This window comes from Branchiostoma floridae, chromosome 10 (genome assembly GCF_000003815.2).
Source record: "Branchiostoma floridae strain S238N-H82 chromosome 10, Bfl_VNyyK, whole genome shotgun sequence".
NCBI lineage: Eukaryota > Metazoa > Chordata > Leptocardii > Amphioxiformes > Branchiostomatidae > Branchiostoma > Branchiostoma floridae.
In genome coordinates, this window is record NC_049988.1 from 9947917 (window position 1) to 9961663 (window position 13747).

The following is a 13747-nucleotide window of genomic DNA, read 5'->3' on the forward strand; positions in this document are numbered from 1 at the left end:
CATTTGCATAACCGTAATATTTCATGGAGATAAGGTCTAGCTCGGAATTTTTGTTGCCAATTGTATACGGTCCTTGTGCTACTTTGTAGTTGATTATGATTTCCATACATGAATGTTAGACTTGGCTTCATACAAATTGAATTACAATGTGAACAAAGTACCTATTCTTGGTACTTGAAAGACATATATGTATATCAGGTTCATTGACAACAATGTGATTTTTACACATTGTACTACTTATCAACAAATCAATCTACCTAACAATCGATTACTTCATTTAACTGTTTATTTTTGTATCTGCTTATCTCTCCATCTATATATCAGTATGTCACGACGTGTATACCTTAGGTGAATGGCACCTATACATATACTCGTAAACTGGAGACAGCATTACAACACGTAGACATCTATCTAGAGAGACGCGCTGAATTGACTGTTGAATTCACAGATACCTCTGACTTTTATCAAACTTTTATTTGTTTCATGCAATCTAAAGTGTATTTGATCCACTTTTTGTACATTTTTGTAAATCTATTTCAAAAGTATGCTGTCGTCTCTGCATCCTTGGTCTCGGGCAATTTTTGTCAAAAATCATAAGAGTAAATGTGTTCATATATTGCTCAAATATTATGATAATTACCCTTTTAGTCTGACACAGAATTGGAATGAGCAGTATCTCTTCTCCACTTCTGCCAAATTATAATCTATTTGACCTCACAAAACTTGAGATATTGACGTTTTTCTGCCAAACCCACAATACCCTCTGTTATGGTTTGACATACTGTCACAGCTTAGCAAAACAGAGATTGCGACATGTAGACTCATTTTGTTTAGATCAATACACTGACTAGTTGTACTCAGTGTATTATCGATAGACTCAAGTCAGTATCAAAACATGTACCCAATGAACCCTCTGTTGGACAACTATAGACAAGTCAGTATCACAACATATAGACCTTCATATAGATCGAATGATCACCATACCGGACATAGTTACACTTAGTGTGTTATCTATAACTATAAGCTAAAGTCAGCATTGCGACTGATACCTTGAATCTACTCACTGAACTCTATGTACGACACAGATACATTCAGTATACTAAGGGTAGATTGGGGTAAGAATTATGACATGTACACCTTTATCTAGATCGATGCCCTGGGTTGACACAATGGACACCATAAAGGACATAGCTGCAAGTGCTATAGATAAGCTTAAGTAAGTGTCCATGAACCATTTTTGGACATTATAGTACCTCTGGGTTTCTCTGCTGATAGCTATTCACAGTAAAACGGGTAAGATAGTGACAGAACACAATCCATCATAGTGTTGCAGTTCACCCAAGTATACACGCGTTTTGATACTTCTGCTCCGTGGAATATTTTGTGGTTTGCCGACAGTTAAGTCAACCTAAAGTACATGAAAAATGCCTGGCCTTACCTGTTTAAAACGTATGTAACATACAGAGGGTGAGGTTGTTTTATATAGGTTGACGGAACTACATATGTATTTCGATAAGTGACATAAGAAAAATGGCTTTGTTGTGCCCAAAACATGATTCGAATGCGTTTTAAATCGACACCTACTCCTAGTGCGATTACATCCGATTATTGTTGACTTATAGAAATTAATGTAACTTCGCTCAAAGTACTTGTAAGATTACTAAAATAACTGGGAACACGGAACAGCTTATCGGGCATTACATGGTCGGACATACCTAACTGTGTCGCAATTTTCCCAGCTATGAACATGTTTTGAAACATATACTTCGTTTTAAATGTTAGTATGTTAGTAAAATATGATTTGCGATGATCTTGACGATTAGAAATCAGTCCTGTAGGCTACGTTTTTTAGTACATACGCATTGTGATGTAGAATAAATAAGTTGCCCTACCTTGAGCTGATGCCCCTCCTAACAGTTGTAGCACTACTGCCAAGATTGTCGTCACTAGTTGCAAGTTTCTCGGCAAGGTTTTCCATACACCTTTGGTCTTCACCCGCCAGCATTCCAAGTATATACACATGATGATAGCAGCAAGCGTACGTATTCCTAATCTAGAGTTTTTTTCCACAAATTTGTCGCGGTAAGAAGAGTTCGCGTGCGTTGTACAGGACAAATCTTTCGTAGCTGAAGTCACAATTTAATCGTTTTCAATGACGTACGTTGAAAAACTTGAAAAGTGGGTCCCGCCTGAACCAAGGCCACGCGGTGTCACCTGGGCGGCCGGCTAACTATTGATCTTATCTCTTATGAAGGTTTTCCCTTTTTTAAAACGGCTTTGTGCCGGCGCCTGCTCTGGTAGTTACATCACGGTTGGCAATAGCAAACAATATGAAAGGCAGAGGTCATTTTATTCTAGAAATGACTTTTGTAGAGTTCACCGTGTATTTGACGAGATTTTTATGCGAGCATACCGAGTCATTAGCGCGGCCACAGGCGGCCCCCGTTTGGACCCCGTTTAAAAACTACGCGTTGCATCATGTTCTGTTATGTCGTGTGGTTATTTTATAAAAACAATATAACTCAAATGCAAGATTTTCCCTGTGTGTAGGCATTGCCCTTGATTGCATTTGCCATCACCGAATATTTCGTATGATATCTTGTTTTCGAAAACGTGATAATACCAGCGTGTAAAATTATGAATACTTTGTAATCACACCATACCTACTAGTTTTGAAAAATACAGGGCATTGTTGTCAATTGTTGCACGTTAGACGGGCCGTCACTAATTGTTAGATATAATCATTTTGACCTTTGAGAAAGTAGATATTCACTGTGCGACCACCAACAACCCCCCTCCCCACAGTTCAGTTTGCCCTACTTAGGCTCATGAGTACGGTGACATTAAAACGTAGTGAACCTCTGTAGACGTTCACAAGAAAGTGTAAAGTCTTAAAACCGGTTGATTTTTTTTTTATAAAAAGTCTGACCTGTTAATTATAGTGAGCATGCGTGCTAAACAAAAGATCGCCACTCAGACTTCTTGCTTGACTGGTTGTTGCCTTGTTAGTGATTTTGTGCACCACACTTATCGCCGCGTGACTGAATGTAGTACTAGTTTGGCTAACAGGGAAATGCTTTGTAGCTAGATCGAACCATTTTTGTCCTTTATAAAACATGCAAGCCTCCTTGAGTCAAGTTGAGTTAAGAATGAAAATTTCTGCTTCTCTGACAACCTGCTGATAAAAATCAAGTCCAGTTTGGTAAAGAATTCGGCCCACATGCCAACTTTGTGCCAGAGGGCATGCCAGAATCTGTCCCGTTTTAAGAAAATCCACAATATACCTGTTTTAAAAAGATTTATATATGCAAATGGCCAGATAGATGCGTATGACGTATGTTAAGTGGTATAGGTGGGGAACATATCATAAGTACAAGTGACACAATTGTCCCTGTCTGCATCTGTCCTATCAACTGGCATGACCACCCTTCGACATTTCACGCCGCTGTTGTTGAGACTGTTCGCGTCATTAGTCACTGATCTATCCATTCAGCTTTTTTCCCAGTGATTTAAGTTGCAAATCTCTTTTCTCAGAAACGTTTATGGATTCGGACTAAACGAACCAGACGTGAGATCCGAACGTTTGATAAACTGGAGTCTAAGTCTTGGACCGACTTCTGATGGTGAAATACTGTGTTTTTTTCTGTGTTTGGTGTGACGCTTGTGTTTAATTAGGTGTGACGTACTCAGTATAATGAACCTTCCGGTACTGTCCTGCCGGGCATTTATCGAAGGTTATTAAGAAGATTAACAACATTGTTATGCAGCTGCTAAAATATTGAGGGGAGCGTTCATTAATAAGGGGGTTCACACGTGCATATATATTCAAGAGCGTATGAGATCTGTATGGAGTTCTTAGCCTCCATCAGTCTTCACAGGTCAATGGTAAAATAGTAGAAATTGGAAAAATATAGATGCAAACACACGCCAAAGGTGTTAGCTGGCCGATGAGAATGGTTTGCGACCCAGCTAATTCGTCTTCCATGTTATCGGTCTATATTTGTCTATTTTTTTCCCGAAACCTGTGGAGCCTGGTAGAGGCCAAGACGCGTGAATCCACCTTCAGTTTATACATCCTTTCTACTAGCACGACGACCGCGCTGCGACCTAAATTGGCCAGAGCGCCCAGTGAGTGCATAAGGAAATACATAGGTCGCTCGGAGGTCTCCATAAATCCCCATTATACTTCCTGACGTTGAGTTTTGGTCGCTCGAGGAGCGCACACGGGTCACCGGAGCGATTCTCTCAGAGAAACTTTTCCAGCTCATCATGGAAGAACCACAGAACCCGTGAATAATCATATATTGGATTGTCGTTAACTATCAACCGAAGTTCATTGGTAAGGTGAAAGAAAGGTCGAAGTGTGTTGTGTACGTGCAGAAAACATCAATTATACACATTATCAAAAACATTGAGGGAGGGGTGTCACTGAGTGGTGACGTCAACCTTGGTATAAATGTGCCAACACCAATTATATCAAATGGTCTGTCTGTCCGTATTAGGCCAGTATTGTTTGCAGTGTTAAAATAAAGCTACTTTAAAGGGTGTAACTGAGATTTGACAATCTTCAACCTTCCAAATATGTCCTCTTGAGGACAAGACATAGGTGTGAAATAAAGTCTCAGGTCGTAAAGGTAACAACGTTGTGATGAAGTTCCGCTCCATTATCTCCCTTTTTTCGCAGTAACTAAATCTAAAGGTGCATTTACAAATGTCCTTCGAAGGGTGGGTGCTGAATGAACTGTTCCATGCTGGACCAGCAGACCACGTTCTGTGAGCTCAAGAGGATATATCATTGTACCTCTGTGCCAAATTTCAGCTCATTCAATGAAAAAAAATGAGCCTGCTATAAAACCAGTGGCTTTACTTTTTGAACCGGCCTCGTATAATGTACACAACCCGGCAAAAACTCCATTCTTGGTACATGATTCAGTTGTACAGAAATGAGAACAAAAATGCCAAACTTCGGTTTCCACGTCAGCAAGGCATTATACAACAGGATGTGGGACATTGTAAAGGCGGCCTTTGCTTTGCCCAGTGATTAAACTGTGTTCTGTGCCTGTCTGAATACCGCGCGTAGGTGTGACATCAGCGCCCAGGTAAACCTGTGGTTAAAGACTGCTGACAGTCATTATCCCATTCACTGACCTCTCTTCTGATTCACTTATCATACATCACTAACCACTGACTTGTCCGTCAACTTTTGTGTCTTCGGGAAAAGGTTACGTGGTCGCTCTGTTGTCTTACAGACAAGTCAGACTTTACTCTCAGGTCTATTGAATATAAACATAGTTTTTACTCTTATATAACTGTCCACGTGTCAGGTGCTTTGTGAAAAGGCGCCACGGGTTTAACTAATGACGAAGGTGTGGTATAATTATGGCATTAAGGGCTTTGCTGCAGTTTACATTCAGAGTCACGCAACTGTGACGTCATATGTACTGCAGGCCGCTAGATGGCCTTCTTACCATCACCCACTTTTCCCACAGTTAGAAGTTAGTTATGTCTGACCAGGTTGGTATAAGATTTATATAACAAACGACACTTTTGAAGATTATCCACGATAGCACCTGATTCGTCGGTGGGAAACGATTAAATTTCTATCCGCTTTAAGAATTCCAGATATGTCTTATTTGTAGTATACATAGTAAAGTTACCATACGAATGGGATTGACTTGTCGGTATGAAAAAACACCTTATAGAAATTGAACTATGGTGGACGGTAACGTTTGATTTTATTGGTAGCTAATATTTTAGTTTCTACTGTATGTACGCACAGTGGATTTTACTGAGTAGTGGATGGACGCCCTTCTCTCTTTCGTTGCAGTCGATCTCTAAAATCTTACAATTATTAGCAACCACGCGTGAATCAATTGCTTCACACATGATATCACCCCTCTGAATATCACTGCGGTAACGGTGGACTTATACAATTTTTCTATATAGGGAAGATGTAAATAAGAAGGAGAAATGTTCCTCCTGAAAATATTGATTCTCTGTGACGAATTATGATCCCTGAAGTCGAGATAGGGCACCCGATCTCCGATCACTGACATGGTATTATTGCAGCTCCAGTTCATTGCCGGCAGACATTTGTCCCTTTTGTGCACGTCACATTTGATAAAGAAGGCCGAGGTAAACAATGCATGAAGCAAGGCGGTGTATGGTTAAGGAATGGGAAACGAGCTCGGCTCACGTGAGAACAGTGCCACCTTGCGACATCAAGCAACATGGCCATTGAAAATTCTGGGCAATCTTGGCGGGCATTTCAAACAAAACCATGGAGCTACGTTACATTGCAATTCATCGACATTCTTTGTTTTGCCTTCTTTATGCAGTCTATCAGCTCCAAATACGTGCACAGAAATACAAGTATACAGACCGATATTTCAAGAGTGTCGCACATGGACCGTCAGAAACCAAGGAACTGTTTGAAATGGCAGACCAACAATGAGAATGGTTTCGAATAGGTTCTGTGAATGCCACTGTAGCATGTATTTGATGCCGTTTCTTTGATGATTATTGGCGATCACCAGGTAGGACCAGTGAGAGCAATGCTTCAGCAAAACTACTCTTGGGTGTATATTACATGCGACAATACATGTAATTATCTAATGGCGAGATTCCAAGTTCAAGTATTGTACATGTATTGTCTTCCCTGCATGTCAATGTTGATTGGTCTGTCGTAGCTATGATTCCGCATAGTGGATTGGGCTAGCATCCCTAATAGGTTATTGTACCTGGCCCCCTGTCGCTTGTATCTAATTGAAAAGAGAAATTTTCATCATTGATAATTAATCCCACTAGGGGCACTATTGCGCACTCGGGTATACGCAATAGAATAATCCAATTACTCCTTAGGACGTGAGTATGCTGTTTCTGATTTGTATCCTTTGGCAAATGCTTTTGCTCACCTTCGTCAGCCGCACATCTCTTGAATTACAATTCTAAAACAAGTAGCGATACAAAACATCAAAATCGAAATTTCTTTTACTGCATGCATCGGGTTGTGGTTTTCCGACATTTGTCTACGGTTGGTCTACAATCCTTTCAAAAATGTCCAAGCAAAAGGAACGGAAGGCAAAAACGGTACAAAATAGGAAGCCCGATAAAAACGCCTAACAACCTGCTTGGAGAGTACATTTCAAAGAGATTATCAAAAAAGAAAATCTGCAATGGTGTAATATTTATGAGATGTGATTCTATGTAGAGTACAAATTGACATCATGACTTGATTTCTAATGTCCTGACACGTATAATGGTTTTTATGTAAGATTTAAAATCTTCCTGATCACATTCATCCGCCTGCTTCAGGCTTTATTGACAACGACTTGAAGTATAACACTTATCTCGTTGGACTTGTCAGACCTCGCAATTCCACCTCCTACATCACTGTTGCTGCCATCATGGCTATCTTGGGTTGCACTGCGCATGTTGTTGGGAAATCAGGTTACCCCCCACCCCCCAACGTAAGACAGCATTTAAAGGACAGAAAACTCTACATTTTACGCTACAAAGTAACAGACTCAATGTAATATTTTTGTGTTCTTTGCCCAATGCGGTGCTACAGATCTAGACATAAACAAAGATGTGTACACGCCTTTTTGTACACTGAGAAATACGACTTTGGACACCTGTTATCCATAGCTGTTCATTATGATAATTACACATCAACAACGTACACGTAATTTACGTGATGGTTACCCATTAGCTGTAATAATCGGCATTATAAAGTCTGCATCTTCTCACTCTAAGATTATGGGGTGATCTCACTCACGGGAAGGTGACTGGATGTTATGACAGCTCGGTACATTTGTGTTATGTTACCGCTGTTCAAAGGCATTAAACTGACGTGAGCCATAAAACAGCTAACATCCTTCCGCCAGCCTTACCAGATAGCCGGAGCGAACCTGCCGCGGGGATCTCCCGAAGATAGCGGCGAGACGACATCGTGTAGTTGCCTGCCTTCTGGTGTAAGTACATCACAAACTTGAGTATTTATTTGTTAGTTTCCAGTGTGGTCTTAAGCTTACTTGATGCGATTGAGTCGTTGGGATTTCTGTATATATGTTCTGCGTGATGTTGTCTGCCTTGTGAACGGTCATGATTTTTGCTCACTGTAACCATGAGGCAGACAACATTAGCGTAAGCGTAACATCTGGTATATGATATTATTCCAAGGACGTCATATAACGTCCTTGATTATTCTCTTTATTCCCACATTTTATTGGAAGACCAATTATATTTGATTCCCTGCCCAAGCTTTAAGATCAAAGTCTTGTACTAGCCGTTATGTTTTATCCTGTTGTCTGACAGCTGCACCGGATTTCCCGCTACAACTTGCTCCAGCTTGTCATACAAGCGATAACCTCATAGTGTCCTTTTGTAACGCAACCCCGTTCCTTCGTCTACGTCTCTCCTGAGGTGCAATTAACAGCTTGCCATTTTATAGGGGCCTGTCAACGATGCAAATCATTATCCCCCACTCTTCCTAGCGTCTCTAAAAACAGCACGTCAGTGGAATCAACAATTAGCGAACGCTAAATGAGCTAGCATTGGCCATTTCTGGTATAACTGCTTAATTTTTTCAAGTGTTGATTATAAATGGTTGTATGTGTATGATTATAAATGTAAAGTAGATTATCATAAATTTTCTTCGTCTGTTATTCTAGAGTTACATTTGGTTCAGGTCAGGCTGTTTGCGGGGACGAAAATAAAAACCTATGTCAAGAAATATGCAAAAGTTCTGTTTAAGACTATTTTCTACGTTTTGAGTGCTTTGTTGTCTTTTGTATAATAGCTTTCGTTCCCCCACACTACCAAGCCGGTCATAGGTTTGGAAATGTAAATATAGCAATATAGCATTAACTGTGTATGTTATATGGTGTATCTCTACTCCCTCCTTGTTGTGTAAAATTGCCGTATCTGTATATCTTAACTGTCAGTCATGCATTCAAAGTGCTCCTCGCACGTTCAAAGACAAACTCAAAATGCATCCATTGTCAGATACAATTGCGAACAGATTTAAACCAAGGTGTATTCCTTTGATTTTCTAAACACCGTGATGTTTTATGTTATCAATAATGACAATACAGGGAAGTAATCTATAACAGTCTACAGATTGAACAACATTTACGTCATACACATTTGTCATCGGTTAATTTTTCATTAGGAGTAGTAGGGTAATCAGAAAACGGGAAATGATTGATAGTTTATATATTTAGCATCGGAAGGTCGAATCTCGATCGACCCACCCGTATAGAAACGTATTCATATGTGTCCAGTCATATGGAGACAATAGTCAGCACCTGCTTACACTGCATGTATTTTGATACGTGAAGTGTATTAAGTCCAATCAGCATAGAAAGGTTTGCAGCGGTACCTTTAGAAGCTCGAAGTATGCGGAAACTTCAAACGCCAGACCGACAGTACGTGATATCGTCTGCTGAAGATACAAACTCGCTCCAGTAGCTTGTGTACAGGGATTTCAAAACCACGTAGATAGGCCGAGGGTTGAACCTCAATTTAGCATCCAAAAGTGAGATTAGTAAGCAATGGGCAACCATACGCAGAGTTAAGAATGTTTTTCAATGAATTCAAGTATATGTAACTATCAGCATCAACTTCTGACCTCCTGTTTTAAAGCTATAACATATAACCATTGCGATTTCCATCTATACAATGAGCAACCTGTCCGAAATTAATCGTAAGCCGTAAGCATGATTGGATCACGAGTGATGCCCCACCAAAGTTAGATGAAGGCTGTGTGCAATCATAAAACAATTTCCCTACGCTTGGAGACGATTCATCATCATTCATGTTTCTTATAACAGGCCAACATGTCGCCAGAAGGTACTACTCTATCTTGATCACTGACGACATTTGCCCTTACAAGCTATTGTGCCATTTGGACTTCATCAACCTCTGTGTGTGTTCGTTGTGTAAAGTACTGTTCAGACGTAGTCGCTGTAACAGCTCTATTATATGACTCTACACGCATGCGATGCTACTACAATTACATACTCGTTGGGTTATGAAATTGCTCATTTCTACATGATATTCTGGGATGATTCGGTACTCTTCTCAGGTGCTGAATGGGGTGACGATGGCCTTGCCATTGCTCGGTTCCTGGAAGAGCAAATTGCTTTCTGAGCTGAAATAACGAGGCCAATAGTTCATCAGACTATGCACGTCGTTTTTGTGCAGGCGAAACACTATGTGTCCCAATAGATGCACATTGATATATCTCAACACATGTCAAAGTATGTGGATGTAACTTTTGTAACACTGCCTTCGTTAAGAAGGTTATATTTTGAACAGTGCTTGTGTGTCTTGATTTTTTTTTTGACATGTGGAATTTGATGTTAGAAAATGCTTCTTCCAAAAGTTCAAACTTCAAGGGTGATTTTGTTTAAATCTTTGAAAGAGGATAAGTTAATGGATTGACGGATCATCGTAAAGATTTGGTATGTTGGTAGTTTAAATGACGTTGAAGAAAATTGCCAATTGGTGTAGTCTATATGCACATGAGGGCATTCTTTGCATTATCTTTGAAAACAATTTTTTTGTTTCACAAAAATGAATTTATGCCTACCTTCTCGGCCGTTATAGTTATTCAGAAAGAACCCATAATCACTCCACACTAAATGTTTCTTGGTGGGAATACCAGCAACTTTTATTGACTGGCATAAAGCATAACAAATACGAGAAACTTTACAAACCAAAATGGAAATCATTTTGCACAAATTGTCATGCCTGACATATACGATCTTTACACTTATTGTGTATCTGAAAATGTTTTACAAACGTTGTAATATAACCAACAATCAATCACGATTTTTCCACCCGCCTACAACAAATTAGCATTCGTGCAAAGTTGAATATTGAATATACTTGCAGCAAGAATGGTAAGGTTACTCCGGCAAAAGAAGAAATAACGATATGGGCTAACGAGTCCTACAGCGAAGCATAGAAATCACAGCTTGGCACATGAATAGCTATGTGTCCAAGTTAAGTCAGCTTGCCGCAATGTTAACAACAACGATAACAAAACAAACACTCTGGCAATATTACAATAACAATAATACCCAGGAGAGCCCCGTAGTATAACACAGTAATCATTGCCAGGAATATGCTAAATGTTTAAATTTGACTAATGTACCTCATGTCCTAACGTGTCTCAAAATTAAAGAGCCTGTGTCTAGGATACTAAGACCCAATAAGTATCCAGACATAAACAAGGAACAGCGAAGATAACATAAGTTGGCACTTGCCACACTTTAAACTTACCATGTTATTTCTTTAGCTTTGAAAGCAACTATCTAGGAGTCAACAACCGGCTAAACAAATGGATAACCATAAGTATGAATATGAACAAATGCTAGGGAACTGAATGTACAAAACTTACGTAAGAGTCTATTATGGAGCAAAATGTGTACATGTCACAGGTTCTGGGCATTTAATATACCGCGAGATGGTTATTAATATGATCTGTAAAGTAACAACGTGTTTCTTAGATCTTCTTCCGTTCTCAGTTAGGTTATGTCAACTGTATCTAGAACATATGTAACTATCCATATAGCAAGTACGTTAAGGATAATGACACATATCTTGATAAACAACACTTATGCAGATAATACATGGCCGTTCACCACTATACTATCACAAACTTAAGTGTACTACAGTGTCATAGAAAAGTATGACCAGGAGAAACATGTTTTAGCAATCCTATCAATTGGATCTGTTTCAAGGCTGATGAAAGATGTAGTAGTTCTTGAATGGTAACCCTACATTCCTGCAATTTATCAAGGGACAGTCGTGCCCCCAATATTACTCAGTGTAGTAAGGTCATTGTTGTTTTGGATGAGTTTTTCTTCTGCCTGTGGTACTCCCACATCCTGATCCCTATCACTGGAAACTGTAAGATCACGTTCATAAGATGCGTATGTGCTATCATCGAACATAAAAACATCAGTAATATAAGTGAGATAACATATGTTCAACTTGCTTACTGCTATCCAATGAAGCGCGGTGCTAACTGTTACAACGATGTCACGTGCGCAAGACGTAAAATATCCCACGGGCAAACACCAAATGTAATAGTAACTGTCCTTAAAGAAGAAACCTAACAGATGTCTGCTGGTAACACTCCCAGCAGGCTGGTCCTACATGTCCTTCACAGATCACCCCATTTGTAGAGCTGGGCAGTAGGCCTGCTGGTAACCTACCTAGCAGACTCGTCCTACATGTCCTTCACGAGTCATCCCACTTGTAGAGCTGGGCAGTAGGCCTGCTGGTAACCTACCTAGCAGACTCGTCCTACATGTCCTTCACGAGTCATCCCACTTGTAGAGCTGGGCAGTAGGCCTGCTGGTAACCTACCTAGCAGACTCGTCCTACATGTCCTTCACGAGTCACCCCACTTGTGGAGCTGGGCAGTAGGCCTGCTGGTAACCTACCTAGCAGACTCGTCCTACATGTCCTTCACGAGTCACCCCACTTGTAGAGCTGGGCAGTAGGCCTGCTGGTAACCTACCTAGCAGGCTGGCCCTACATGTCCTTCACGAGTCACCCCGCTTGTAGAGCTGGGCAGTAGGCCTGCTGGTAGCCTACCTAGCACGCTGGTGTTGCCCGCCGATGTTGTTCTCGGTAGAACAAATGTTGTAGTAGGGGGAACAATTGAAGTCGTACTAGAAGGAGTGTGGCAATGACGGCTGAAGGTCCGTTACTTGTCACTTTGCGTTCTTCCTTCCGTCGTTCGGGCTGGCGGTATCGATGGAACTCCGAACAAGGAGAGAAAATAAATCAAGTAATTGATGAAGAATGTTTCGACAAAGAAAATGTAATAACTGTCATGATTCAACATAGTATGTGATCGAATATACATATGTATTGTGAGATAGTAAAATTTTATGTGATCACTGCAAGAAACATTAAAATAGTATACCTCAATGTAAGGTATAAAATCATCCTTCATATGTATAAAGTACAAACTTAGATGCAGATTACCATATACGAACTATCACTCACTGGCGTCCTTAGGTAACTCACCATCAGGAATCCAGTCTGTTTTAGCGGTAGACTCTCATAACTCAAACTGTGACACACCAAGGTCAACATTCCATGTCTAAGAACACATAATTGAGGGGGGAAATAGCATCCCTCAAATCGACAGTCCTACAGTATCCACGCCAAGGATTACTCTGTTGCCCACACCTCTCACTGTCTCAGATTTTATTCTGAGAATCTCAATCAATAAATAATTGAATAAGAGATTGGCCCGTGAGTCATACGGTCGCACAGCCAAAATTAACCTGTGATAAAGCTGGCAGGTGGCACAGGTATATGAAAGAAGAAAATAGTCTGTGAGTCATACGGTCGCACAGCCATAAATAACCTGTGAGTTATACGTTCTCACAGGTAAATAAAAATAAGAAAATGGACTGTGAGTCATACGGTCGCACAGCCATAAATAACCTGTGAGTTATACGTTCTCACAGGTAAATAAAAATAAGAAAATGGACTGTGAGTCATACGGTCGCACAGCCATAAATAACCTGTGTTAACCCTTCAAGCAGGTGGCACAGGTAAATAACAATATGAAAATGGACTGTGAGTCATACGGTCGCACAGCCATAAATAACCTGTGTTAACCCTTTCAGCAGGTGTCACAGGTAAATAAAAATAGAAAATGGACTGTGAGTCATACGGTCGCACAGCCATAAAATAACCTGTGTTAACCCTTCAA

The 13747-nt window shown here is 40.2% G+C and overlaps 2 protein-coding genes across 2 annotated transcripts in view; one reads left to right on the forward strand and one right to left on the reverse strand.

The window, feature by feature from the left end:
* The window catches only part of LOC118424345, a 25558-nt gene extending 23435 nt beyond the window's left edge, over positions 1-2123 (reverse strand). Inside the window, exon 1 of the mRNA XM_035832894.1 lies at positions 1893-2123. Coding sequence (XP_035688787.1) covers positions 1893-2022 — 130 coding nt within the window. The 5' untranslated portion in view covers positions 2023-2123. The remainder of the gene's footprint in view (positions 1-1892) is intronic.
* A 5643-nt stretch (positions 2124-7766) lies between these two features.
* Positions 7767-13747, forward strand: part of LOC118424091 (receptor activity-modifying protein 1-like) — an 18792-nt gene continuing 12811 nt past the window's right edge. Inside the window, exon 1 of the mRNA XM_035832582.1 lies at positions 7767-7973. The gene's annotated coding sequence lies outside the window, so the exon portion shown is untranslated. The remainder of the gene's footprint in view (positions 7974-13747) is intronic.